The 13,002-nt window shown below is 39.1% G+C and overlaps 1 protein-coding gene across 3 annotated transcripts in view; it reads right to left on the minus strand.

Annotated features, from left to right (window-relative positions):
• Positions 1 to 8,110, minus strand: part of LOC138707754 (zinc finger protein 277) — a 44,251-nt gene extending 36,141 nt beyond the window's left edge. For 2 of the 3 annotated variants that reach the window (XR_011334352.1, XM_069837619.1), the window contains exons 1-2: positions 7,904 to 8,109; positions 5,033 to 5,243 (exon numbers count right to left, since the gene is read on the minus strand). Coding sequence is in view for 2 of the 3 variants with exons in the window: in XM_069837619.1 (XP_069693720.1) it covers positions 5,033 to 5,243; positions 7,904 to 7,922 (230 nt within the window). In the remaining variant the exon portion in view is untranslated. Of the gene's footprint in view, positions 1 to 5,032; positions 5,244 to 7,903 lie in introns of all 3 variants that reach the window. The other variant, XM_069837620.1, reaches the window with a different exon arrangement.
• Between the last annotated feature and the right edge of the window lie 4,892 nt (positions 8,111 to 13,002).

Genomic DNA, 13,002 nt, shown 5'->3' on the forward strand with positions numbered 1-13,002 from the left:
AAACATGGGACGTCGCATAATCCACGGTGGAGTGGTGGTATACTCCAGTGTGCGAACTGATGGTAGATGTATATCCAGCTCAGAGAGCAGTTCACGAAACAGCACACCTGCTGGACGAAGTCTCCGTGGATTTTCACTGTATCGGCCGTAAAGAGACGAATGATGGAAAGAGTCGTAAGAATTGTGCTCAGGCTGCGAGCGGAGATTAACAGCATATGAGCACAACAACACATTACGTCGCCGATACAGTGATGGTTCTCCTGCTTCACAATAAAGACTCGCTATCCGACTAGTTCGGAAGGCCCCTGTAGCGAGTTGTATCCCATGGTGATGGATAGTATCTAAAAGACGTAATTTAGATTTATTTGCTGAGCCATAAATAAAACAGCCATAATCTAGCTTTGATCGTATAAGAGCTCGGTAAATACGTAAAAGCACTGTACGGTCTGCACCCCAGTGAACCCCTGACAAAAGGCGTAAAATGTTTACGGATTTCTCGCAACGCCTTCTCAAATCACGTATATGCGCCTCCCACGTTAATTTATAATCAAAGATAAGGCCCAAAAATTTCGCAGTGTCTGTATATTGCAACTCCACTCCATTAAGACGCAGTTCAGGATGTGGATGGAGTCCACGTTGGTTGTAAAAGTGGACACACTGCGTCTTCTGAGTGGAGAATTTAAAGCCATTGCGAACAGCCCACTCTGATAGTACATTGATGACCAGTTGCAACTGTCGACCGATGGATGGAAGATATCGGGAGCTGTAAAATAGACTGAAGTCATCAACGTACAACAGAGAAGATACTCGGCCACCCACACAGTGGGCAATTCCATTGATCGCAATGCAGAAAAGAAGAACACTTAATACAGACCCCTGCGGAACGCCATTTTCTTGGAGATGTTCGTTAGAAAGTGTGGTGCCTACTCGAACTCGGAAATACCGCTCTGCCATGAACTTCGCAATAAATGTTGGTAGACTGCCACGAAGTCCCCAATCATGCAGAGTTTGTAGAATGCCATACCGCCATGTGATATCGTAAGCCTTTTCTAGATCAAAGAACACCGCCACAAGATGTTCCTTCTTGAGGAAAGCATCTCTAATGGTGGTCTCTAGCCGAACAAGATGGTCTGCGGCTGATCTGTGCTTACGAAAACCACATTGGATATTAGATAATCAGTTTTCCGATTCGAGTACCCACATCAGGCGTTTGCTTATCATCTTTTCCATAACCTTGCATACGCAGCTGGTAAGACAAATTGGCCTATAACTGCCAGGTAAAGAAGGATCCTTTCCTGCTTTCTGGACTGGGATTACAATGGCGGAATGCCAAGCAGATGGAAATACACCCTCAGTCCAGATCTTGTTGTACATTGCCAGAAGAAAGGATTTTCCAGCTGGCAGAAGATGGCGAAGCATACGGTTATGGATGTTATCAGGGCCAGGGGAGGTGTCAGGGGATGCGTCCAGTGCCGCCTCCAGCTCCTCGGATGCGAACGGTGCATTGTATTGTTCAGTGTTATTAGATGTAAAGTTCAGAGTTAATTTCTCCGCAGTATCCTTAATTTTTAAAAATTCCGGGTCATAATTGTTTGAGCTGCTTATCTGTGCAAATGAGTGAGTGAATATCTCTGCAATTTCTATGTGACTGGTGGTCGTTACGCTGTTGTTCAGAAGACCCGGAATTACAGAACTACGTTTTCCCATTATCCGACGGACTTTGTCCCACACGATGTTAGCTGGGACGTTCTTTTTCAACGAATTGACGTAATTTGTCCAGGACGTCTTCTTAGCATCGCACACAGTGCGACGAGCTATGGCTCGAAGACATTTAAACTGGACAAAGTTTTCTTGGGTCGGATGGCGCTCAAATTGGCGTAAAGCACGTTTGCGGTCTCGGATTGCATCTCTACAGGCATCAGTCCACCAAGGGACAGGGAAGCGTTTTGGCCTGCAGGATAGATAATTCCGCAGACTTAATAACCACATTTGAAAAGTGCTCTACAACGGAGTCCACACTTTCATATCCAATATCATCGAATGATATGGACTCCGAAAATCCGACCCAGTCCGCCTTTTTAATAACCCAGTTTGAAGAGCGAGTTTCCGCAGGACGTAAAGCGGACATACGCATTCGAATGGGGTAGTGGTCACTACCATGAAGGTCATGAATAACTGACCATTCGAAATGCGTGGACAAAACTGGGCTACAAATGGAGATGTCTATCATGGAGAAAGTACCGTAAGCCGAGGATAGATGTGTTGCTTCCCCGGAATTTAGAGTAATCAGATTAAGACGGGTACATACCTCTGCTATTTTATTTCCTCTGTCATCATCAGAATTAGAGCCCCAAGAGTGGTGAGATGCATTAAAATCTCCGACTAACAAATATGGAGCAGGTACCTGCGATAGAATGTGTTCCACGCGTCATTAACTGTGTAAGGTATATCAGGGGGCATATAGACACAAACTATAGAGAACTGGATGCTAGATAAAGATATTCTAGCTGCTATACATTGATGAGGAGTGTTAATATTGATGATGGAGGAAAAGATACTTTGACGGAGTAGGATGGCACAACCTCCATTGGCCCGAATACCGGCAAGATGATCGTACCGGTAAATATTGTATCCTGAAATATTCAGGGAATGTTCGGGTCGGAGGTGTGTCTCCTGAAGACATAAAATAGCAGGGTTCTCATGATAGATCAATTGTTGTAGTTCTGTATATCTGCTGCGTACACCATTCACATTCCACTGTACAATATCTGTCATCGCGAGGAGCTAAATCATGATGGTGGCTTCACAGGCGATCTTCTCTTTTTTTCTTTTCTATGAATTGATGCCTTTGTCTGCGACTGCTTAATCTTGGACTGTGGCGACTCACTTGCAGATCGTCGCACTACTGATCGTGATCTTGATCGAGGACGTGAACGAGAGTGTGATCTCGATCCGCCACCCGAACTAGGAGCGCGACATTCCTGTGTTCTACCAGGCCTAGAATCTTTCTCTGCTGTCACGGCAGCGATCTTTCTAGGTACGTAAGGCCTGATATCCAGCCCACACGAGTCATCTGACTCAACAGTCTGTGTCGCAGAGTCAACGTATGTCTGGGTCGCGGTCTCAATTCGCTTCCCAGGCATACTTGCGAGAGGTGGCGTCTGCGTGGATGCATCAATTCTCTCTGTTGCCTTCTGCAATACTGAGGAATAAGATTTTTCTGTCGCCTTTTTTTGTTGGTCTAGAATACGCTTACACACCTCGAAAAAAGTAATATTTTCTCGTACTCGGAGCTCTTGGATATTCTTCTCCACCAAATACTTCAGGCAATTTTTGGAATTAGAAGCGTGGTCCCCAGAACAATTCACACAGTGCTCGGCGCCGGCACATGGGGATTCCCCATGGTCAGAACCGCCGCACTTTGCACAGATGATGTTGTTAGTGCAACGTTTTTGCGTATGTCCGAACCGTTGGCACCTAAAGCACCGCATTGGGTTCGGCACATACGCACGCACAGGGACACGCTCGTACCCGACAAAGATGTATTCTGGCAAGAGAGACATTTCAAAGGTCAGAAAGACTGTGCTCAGGGGTTCAGTCCGTCCGTCCCACTTACGCAGTAAATAGTAAGCCTTGGACACGGACTGTTCCGCCAGCTCTAATTGGATCTCTTCATCGGACATACCATCTAGAGAATCACTCTGTTTTGCAGATGCAGTCAACAGAATATGTAATCTGTTTCTGAGGGAAATTAATGTGGGCATAATAGCATGTCTTCTCATTTTGCATTAAATCAAGGACTACAGCAATGGGTTTCAGAACTGCACAGTATTCTTCAAGATACTGAAACTTTGGTTGGCAATCCCAGTTTTTCACATATACTGTTTATATCATGTTTGAATTGCAATATTTGAGAGATTGAGTCATAAAGAGAATTCCATCGAGTTCGGCAAGGAAACTTTAATGAATATTTCAGAATATCTGATATAATTTCTGAGGATTTGGGTCTCATAGATGCATTCCATAATGCTGAACATTTAGCAAATGTTGGGTGATGGATCCTTGTTGCTGTTGAAGATTTCTTTATGGCATTGAGGAAATCAGTTGTGGCAAGAAAACTAAGTGTATGGCTAATACATCTGAAATAGGTAGGCAAATAAGACAAAAGTTCATTCTTCAAATCCAAATCCAAAACTGGGACAAGCAGAAGAAGAAAGTATTTTGAGTATTTGAAATACAAAATACATCAATTTTATGTATTTAAATACAAAATACTTTCGAAAATCCTTACAGATTACAAAACACAAATGTATTTCAAATATTGCCCAGCCCTGCTGCTATAGAGAACAGAAAAGCTTTTAGTGTGCTTGATTTTCATGTGGTGATGATGATTAGCCTAAAAATGTCCCATTAAGAGCAAAGGCCTCCTCCTATAGAGGGAGAGCTCTATTTGTCTCACGCGGTGAGCTACTCCGCGTAAGAGTGGAATTGTTCAGAGCCAGTCGGTTATTAATATGCAAAGGCATTACCGAAAAAAGTTTGGTGCAGATCTACCCAGTGGACCTACAATCCATAAATGGTACAAAGGTAAGATTCATCGCAAGCAATTGCGATTTCATCTGTACCGGGTACAGTTGCTGCAAGCACTAAAACCAGAAAACAAAGTGCTACGAAGAAATTTCTGCATGAGTATGCAGACTTTAATTGAAAACGATGATGAATTTATTTGTTCTGTGGTGTTTTCTGACGAAGCCACTTTACATCTTTCTGGTAAATTGAACAGACATAACCTCAGAATCTGGGTTTCGGAAAATCCACGTACCTACGTGGAACTTGACTATACACTTGATGTGTGCCGTGTTACCAAGGGGGGACACATTGAACATCTTTAAGGTAAGGAATTAAACTTTTTGAGTTTCTCTTTCCATTGGTACCATTTTCATGCACCTCAGATTCATAGAACGTAAATTACGTGTGTTCGAAACTAGAAAGGTCTTTTATAGGAGCCCTGTATAAGCAGATAGACACTTACATTTTAACACTGGCAATCAGTTGCATATCAGAAATTATGAACTGATGCCATGTAAAAAGATGATTATTGAACAACGCTTTTTGATATGGCAATACATATTTCCTTGAACAGAAAATACATATCACATCTTCTTCAGCATTAAAATCATGTTCATTTGTAGAAGATGAATCTTTAGATGGAAATGTGAGAGGTCCAAAAGCACCATCTTCGCCTGAAAATAAAAAGCAAGTAAATATGAAACATATGAACCCATTTCTATGGTTTGAATTATTAAAATGATACAGAAAGACATGACATTTCTATAAACCAACTTCACAATCCTCTTTAAATTTGTTTACATGCAGGTAATTAAAATGAGTTTGTGATTGGCATTTCTGCTAGGGAAAAATACTGTGATGCCAATGCTTGTCTTACCAACCACGTGCCCACTTACTTTATATTAATGAAGAGTAACTCATGAACAAACAAGTTATCTACTCAAAATGAACGGCTCATTGCTGTGAGTGAAAAATTTGCTTCTATTGAACTGGTTGTTCAAACAATTCACATCTCTTTGAATGGGTTGGATGAGGAATAGCTAAATAACAGGACGTCTAGGACTGTGACAATATTACAATGGGTTACATGAGGGGGAAGTCTAAGTGAGACATATCAGTAGGGTAGGTTATATTACAATGTTAATTTTTCACGTTTTTCGACTTATTCTAGTAAAACAAAAATACCTTTATATTAGCTAATAAAAATCCTCACATTTATATACGTCATGCTACTGGAAAGTATCCGTTTTAGGCTACTTTTTCTTCTAAAGACATCATGTGCCTGTCTAGAACAGAATTCCCAATATTTGTCACTTTGTTGAACTCACAAGGAATTATGAATACCTTCAATACTGAGGAATTAAGAGGTGTGTAAATAGTCTTGTGGGAAGCTTATACCATTACTTACTTACTGGCTTTTAAGGAACTCGGAGGTTCATTGCCACCCTCACATAAGCCCGCCATTGGTCCCTATCCTGAGCAAGATTAATCCATTCTCTATCATCATATCCCACCTCCCTTAAATCCATTTTAATATTATCTTCCCATCTACGTCTCGGCCTCCCTAAAGGTCTTTTTCCCTCCGGCCTCCCAACTAACACACTATATGCATTTCTCGATTCGCCCATACGTGATACATGTCCTGCCCATCTGAAACGTCTGGATTTAATGTTCCTAATTACGTCAGGTGAAGAATACAATGCGTGCAGTTCTGTGTTGTGTAACTTTCTCCATTCTCCTGTAACTTCATCCCTTTTAGGCCCAAATATTTTCCTAAGCACCTTATTCTCAAACACCCTTAACCTATGTTCCTCTCTCAAAGTGAGAGTCCAAGTTTCACAACCATAAAGAACAACCGGTAATACAACTGTTTTATAAATTCTAACTTTCAGATTTTTTGACAGCAGACTGGATGATAAAAGCTGAAGGTTATACCATTACTATGCTTATCTCAATTACTTTGTTACGTACACTACATCAAAATATGAAGTAGCCTGTATCTTTCGGTAAACATTACACTAAGTGACAGAAAGCCGTGGACTGTAACAAGGTTGAAGTGGGTTAGATGATGGGATAGCTAATTGACAGGAGGCCGAGGGCTGTTACAAGGTTAGAATGGGTTAAACGAGGGCTAGTTAAGTGACATGAGGCCGAAGACTATGACATGGTTAGAGTGGGTTAGAGCACGGGATAGTAATCTACAGGAGGCCGAGAACTTTGACAATTTTAAAGTGGGTTACATGAGGGGATAACTAAGTGACAGGAGACCGAGGACTGTGACAATGTTGTCACTTAGCTATACGCTCATTTAACCTAATCTAATCTTGTCACAGTCCTCGGTCTCCTGTCACTTTAGTGCTGTTGTGATCGCTAAAGTTAATGTTAACAAATAACTCTTCTTTTACGGCACGAAAATACAAAGTTTAATGAATCTAGCATAGAACTACTAATTTAATCCTTGCTAAGTAGTGCATTAGATCACAAAGCAAAAATGTAGGCTCTACTTTCTAATTTGTGCCCCTATGTTGTAACATATGGAGTACAATTTGACCGCATCAAATGCATTATAGAGACCACCAAATGAAATGTGATATATGACTAGCCTTCAGATTTCTTAGGTTACTTTATTATAGACAAAATGGCAAATATCCACTAATGAAAATTATGTTCCATATAGACTACTATGCTTATGAAAGTGTACAATTATAATACTTTAAAATTACGTAGGATTATTTACGTCATGTTCCTTCATTCAATTGTAAATGAATGTAGTCGAATTTGAAGTTCCTAATTATAGTAATAGAATTAATAAAACATTTTTTTAAGGTGTCCCCGGACAAATTACAGTACAAACAATACCATATATAGAAGTTGTTACTATTATAATAAGTATTTTAACAATCGTGATATTTTTAGTTCTGGAAGTACATTTATATCTGCCATAGTACAAAAAGCCCAATCTATATGCAATTTAGTTTAGTTTAATTTGTATAAGTTTTTTTTCTTTTTTAATTGCTACCTTCTGTTATTTGTAAGTAGTTTACCCTTACTGTTGTTGGGTAAACTACGAAAACTAAATAAATAAATAGAGTAAATGTTATGGGGTCTTCAATTTTCATCATAAGTGCAGATTGAAGGAACTTAACTATCATTCTCTATAAGATTTATTAATTTCATAATATTTATTATTATTTGCTTACTTATTATTATTATTATTATTATTATTATTATTATTATTATACTGCATTATATATTAAATTTAAATACAATATTATGAAACAGACATGAATGTCATCGGTTGACATAAAATCGTTTGTCTTTAAAACATACATACCATTAATTTCAATATCCATTCTGCCGTTACACTCAAGCGATTGTCTTTCTATAAACACAACGAAGTCATGAGTTTACATTCTTATTATAAGCCACATATCTCCTTACGATACATCTACATTTTACTCTGCCTCATAACGATTGAACGAAATTCGTAAGCACAGATATCATGTCCTTGCGTACTGCCTGACAGGTTGGCAGCCTTGAGTCTCCACTCGAGAGCAGGGTAGCAAACTTGATATCTGAAAACTTGCTTTAAAACAGTAGAGAAATCGCATAGTTACATATATTATCCTAGATCTAGGATATTATTAATGTAAAATGAGAGTATTTTGCGGGTTCGAAAACCGCCAAATCCCTATGTCAACAATATAAACTTGATAAATATTACCGCTAAACCAGCGACGTAGCCAGGATTTTAATCTGGGGAATGAGATGCTAAAATAAGAAAAAAATGATTTATTTAACGACGCTCGCAACTGCAGAGATTATATCAGCGTCGCCGGTGTGCCGGAATTTTTGTCCCGCAGGAGTTCTTTTACATGCCAGTAAGTCTACTGACATGAGCCTGTCGCATTTAAACACACTTAAATGCCATCGACCTGGGCTGGGATCGAACCCATAACCTCGAGCATAGAAGGCCAGCGCTGTACCAAGTACACTACCGAGGCCGACGCTAAAATAAAATGCCGTGCTTGTGAGAACATGACTGCTTAGATCACGGCATTCTGTAATCACAATCTAGTATATACAGTACTATTATTTAGTCCTGACAGTTGCTGGCAACGTGCGTCTGGGTCAGGCGAGTCCATTTAGTTACGCCAAGGGGTGTTTGGGTTAGTCAGTTACTTGCCTTCAGAGCGATCGGATATCATGCATGTGGTAGAGCTGTATGTTTCCGGTACAGTTAAGCTGTACTGCATTCCTTTACTGACCGCTCGCCCTTATCTCTACTCCGGAGGTCTTCCCACTATTCCTATTACTTCCCCTCTTTCGCGTCATCAAGCTGTCAGGACTAAATAATCGGTCTGTACAGTCACGAAGCTCAATACGTGGGGATTCCCTACTATAGGGAATATCCAATGACAGTTGAACTTTAACTACTAGCCACTAGGATCGTACTATCGCACAATTCTCTGACGATGTTTGGTTATGATAAATTACTGTCAAGTTGCCATTGAAGCATATCCCAGACATGTTCAATGGCATTTGAGTCTGGAGAACGAGATGGAAGTGAAAGATGATCGAACTGAAGATCTTCCAGGGCTTTCATTATTGCAGCTCGATATGCACTTACTTACAAATGGCTTTTAAGGAACCCTCAGGTTCATTGCCGCCTTCACATAAGCCAGCCATCAGTCCCTATCCTGTGCAAGATTAATCCAGTCTCTATTCATCATATCCCACCTCCCTCAAATCCATTTTAATATTATCCTCCCATCTATGACTTGGCCTCATTATCAGTAAGAAACATGAAATTCACTTGACCAACAGCATCATACCTATCTAAAATGTACTTATTGATGAACTTCCCTGCATACTTTTGACTCTTTAGTGCTCCATTGATTATATGAAGTTCGGTTCAACAGCCTAAGGACAAACTTGCCCAAACCATAATACTTCCACCACCACAGGGAACTACTCGCTGAACATATTATTACAACATACGATCGTCACTAGACCTGTATACTCCCTGACATCTGTTGTCATCAAAGAGGCAGTATTTGGATTCGCCAGTAAACAGAATATTTTTCCATAGATTACCATTTGAACCTCCATCTAGACCATGCTAATCTTTTTCGGCAATGGGCTGGTGTGTCAGATGTTGTAACGGTCTTTAGGAGGTCAGAATCTGTTTCTAATTGTCTGATTTGATACCAAAAAGCCAGTGGCGTTCTGAAGGTTTTGTTGTAAATGTCTGGCTGTAGAAAATGGGGCTCTTCTTAACTGAATGATGATGTGATGGTCCCATCGAGGATAGACCTCTCCATTCTCATGAAGACAACCGATCAAAACTCACCAAGCAGCCTTCAGTTGTGAAGGCAGCCAGGTAATGATTAGCTCGAGCCGCTCGAGTCGAGTGGATGGAGTTGAGTAGGCCTTACTTATAACCAACTGATTGAAGCATTTACTCAGTTGCTCGTGAATGCTTTTAATGCTGATACTCAAAATACCCTACCTAAGAAGGTTAACATTTTGTTTTCATTTCAGACAGCACGAAAAGCAGGAAGTATTTGAACATTTAAATAAGAAAACATAATACTTACTTACTTACAAATGGCTTTTAAGAAACCCGCAGGTTCATTGCCGCCCTCACATAAGCCCGCCATGAAAGAAAACATAATCCTTAAACAAAGCAATTCGTAAAATTCGTTACATGAAATAATGATTTATATTATCAATAATATTATTCAACATACTTCTTCTCAAACTCATTATATCAGTAATGGAAATTTTTAATGTAGCTTAGTAAATATGTGATTGCATAAGAAGAACATAGTTTTTGTGATACATCCCATATTTCTTCAAAAGCAGTCATAATGTATCTCAGTCTCAATATTTAATAAAAATAAACCAAATCCACACGTTTAGTTTACTTAAAATTTTTACAATAGTATGCATTAAGAGATGCTTAGTCACAGCCAATGATTGATGCAGGAGTTACTTATGCAAGGTGGATGCAGATTCTATTATTCCACATCCAACGACCATATCATACAATATCAAGGATAGAGCAAACAAACTTCATACTGAAATTATTCCAAAAGTAAAAGAATCAATGGCAAAATCGCCATTTGGTTATGAAATTAATAATTTTTGTTCAATCTTATCTAAAAGTTTCTCCTTGATTTATTAATGTATTTATTTTGTCCTGTGACAATATGAATACAATATCGTTACAAAATATTACAACTGTTCCATTCAGCTAGAGGATAAAGACTAACATATGATAGCCTCTATACCTGCTAAGTTCCCTAATCATGTGATAAGGCATCAGGCAGTTTAAAATTTTCATGGCGCATACTGTATACTGGGGACAGAACATTTAGAAGCTCGGAGGCCGTTACTTTTAAGCGGTCCGACCATCCCCTCCTCTCGCACTAGCAGGTACGATACCATTCATCTGCAAAACATTTTCCGAACAGAAATTATTGTATTGTGAAAGCACAGCGGATCAGTGAAAGTAAGTGGTCAACGTTTTCAGTTTGTAGTGCAACGAACAATTCTGCTGTGTGTGGGTTCTTCTGTAGTGACGTCACTGAAGCCTCTAGTTGTTCTGTCCCCGGTGTAAACATCGATTGAAGACAGTTTTCAACCTAAGATATGCTTGGTAAAGACTGAGATGACCAGTCGACCATGATGCTTCAGTTGGGTGTTTTGCTTTCATGTGGCGTCAGCCTGCTGCATGTAGCAATAGACCACATACAATATCATGACCCTAGATCGGTTGTTTTTATTGGAATACAGACCTCTAGTTGAAGAGTAGTCTTACGATTTGATCCACTGCCAGGTTTTTTGGTTACCAAGCCTGTCTCTAAAATCAGGTTGCAGATTAATGCAAGTAAAACAAAATGGATGACACAAATAAGAAATAAACAGACTATATACAACCCTCCTAATCTGACGATAAACATGTTTGAAGAAACTGAAAAGTTTAAATATCTTGGAACAATTATGACAAGTAACAATAACGAATTAATTGAAGTACAGAGTCGAATCACTGCAGCCAATAAGGCCTATTTTGCATTAAGCGCAATATTGAAATCTAACTGTGTGCACAAGGAAACAAAACTTAAAATATACAAAACAATTATTAGAAGTATTCTCTGTTATGCAAGCGAAACTTGGACATTATCTAAGGAGACAGAAGCTAAACTAGGTATATTTGAACGCAAAATACTCAGAAGAATTTTTGGACCAGTGCAAGAAAATATGCAGTGGAGAATACGTTATAATAACGAGCTATATAAATTATATAGAAGTTTCGATATTGTTACTTTCATCAAATTAAGGAGGCTTAAATGGGCCGGACATGTCTATCGGATGGAAGGGAACAGAATACCAAAGAAGATCTTAGAAGGGAAAATACATGGTAAAAGACCACTTGGAAGACCCAAAAATAGATGGATAGATGCGGTAACGATCGATTCTCAGGACTATCTCGGAACAACTGCATGGAGAAGATTAGCACAGGACAGGGACAGTTGGAGGAAGAAAATTGAGGAGGCTAAGGCTCGACTTTGGGCTGTGATGCCATCGTAGTAGTAGTAAGCCTGTCTCTCGAAAACGAGAAGGTATCCTAGAAATCACACTCTGTGACATACCCATCAAATCTGCTATGTCATCCTGTTCCCTTCAAAGATGATGCCTCTGCATGTTAAAGAGGATTGATGAAAAACATTCGTCATTTATGAAACAAGCAATGTTTAAAATTCTTGTTATTATCAAACATTCAGTTGTTTTCATAGCTATGAAATGACATACTGCACAATTTATGTGAGAAAGTTATCTGGGAGTATTCCATATTGCAATATCCCTATTCATTTTTGAGTACCGGTAATTTATAATGAAGAGGAAAATACTTGGCGGAAAAGGAAAAGGAAGACCGAAGAGAAAATGCTGGTACATCAAAGACATGCTGAGTAGAATGAAATGTAGTAACTGGAAAGAATGAAAACGAATAGAAAACATGATTGATCAGTTGATAATATCAATTGCTTGCTTAAATTAGTCTGTAGAATTTATAAATTAAACAAGTAATCTACAAGAGTATATAAAGTAATGTGATTGGAGAAGAAAAGTGAAGCTAAATTAAATGAGAAGCAGATGATATAAAAAAAGCAGGCCCACTTTCATTACACTATACATTATAATTTTTGAGAATAGATACTTTAAACATCTTCCAGTCTACTTAAAACTTAATAGCTTATGAGCATGATCACACATCACTATTACGGTACCACATATGCACATCCCATAACCTAGACAGCAGGCACTTTAGCATACCATGTTTCATAATACACTTCAACTTTTCACTTTTATTACTGAAGTGTAGAGAATAATAAGAGAAAATAATAAGATGGAAAGATAATCACATAC

This window comes from Periplaneta americana, chromosome 10 (assembly GCF_040183065.1).
Source record: "Periplaneta americana isolate PAMFEO1 chromosome 10, P.americana_PAMFEO1_priV1, whole genome shotgun sequence".
NCBI classification, from domain to species: domain Eukaryota; kingdom Metazoa; phylum Arthropoda; class Insecta; order Blattodea; family Blattidae; genus Periplaneta; species Periplaneta americana.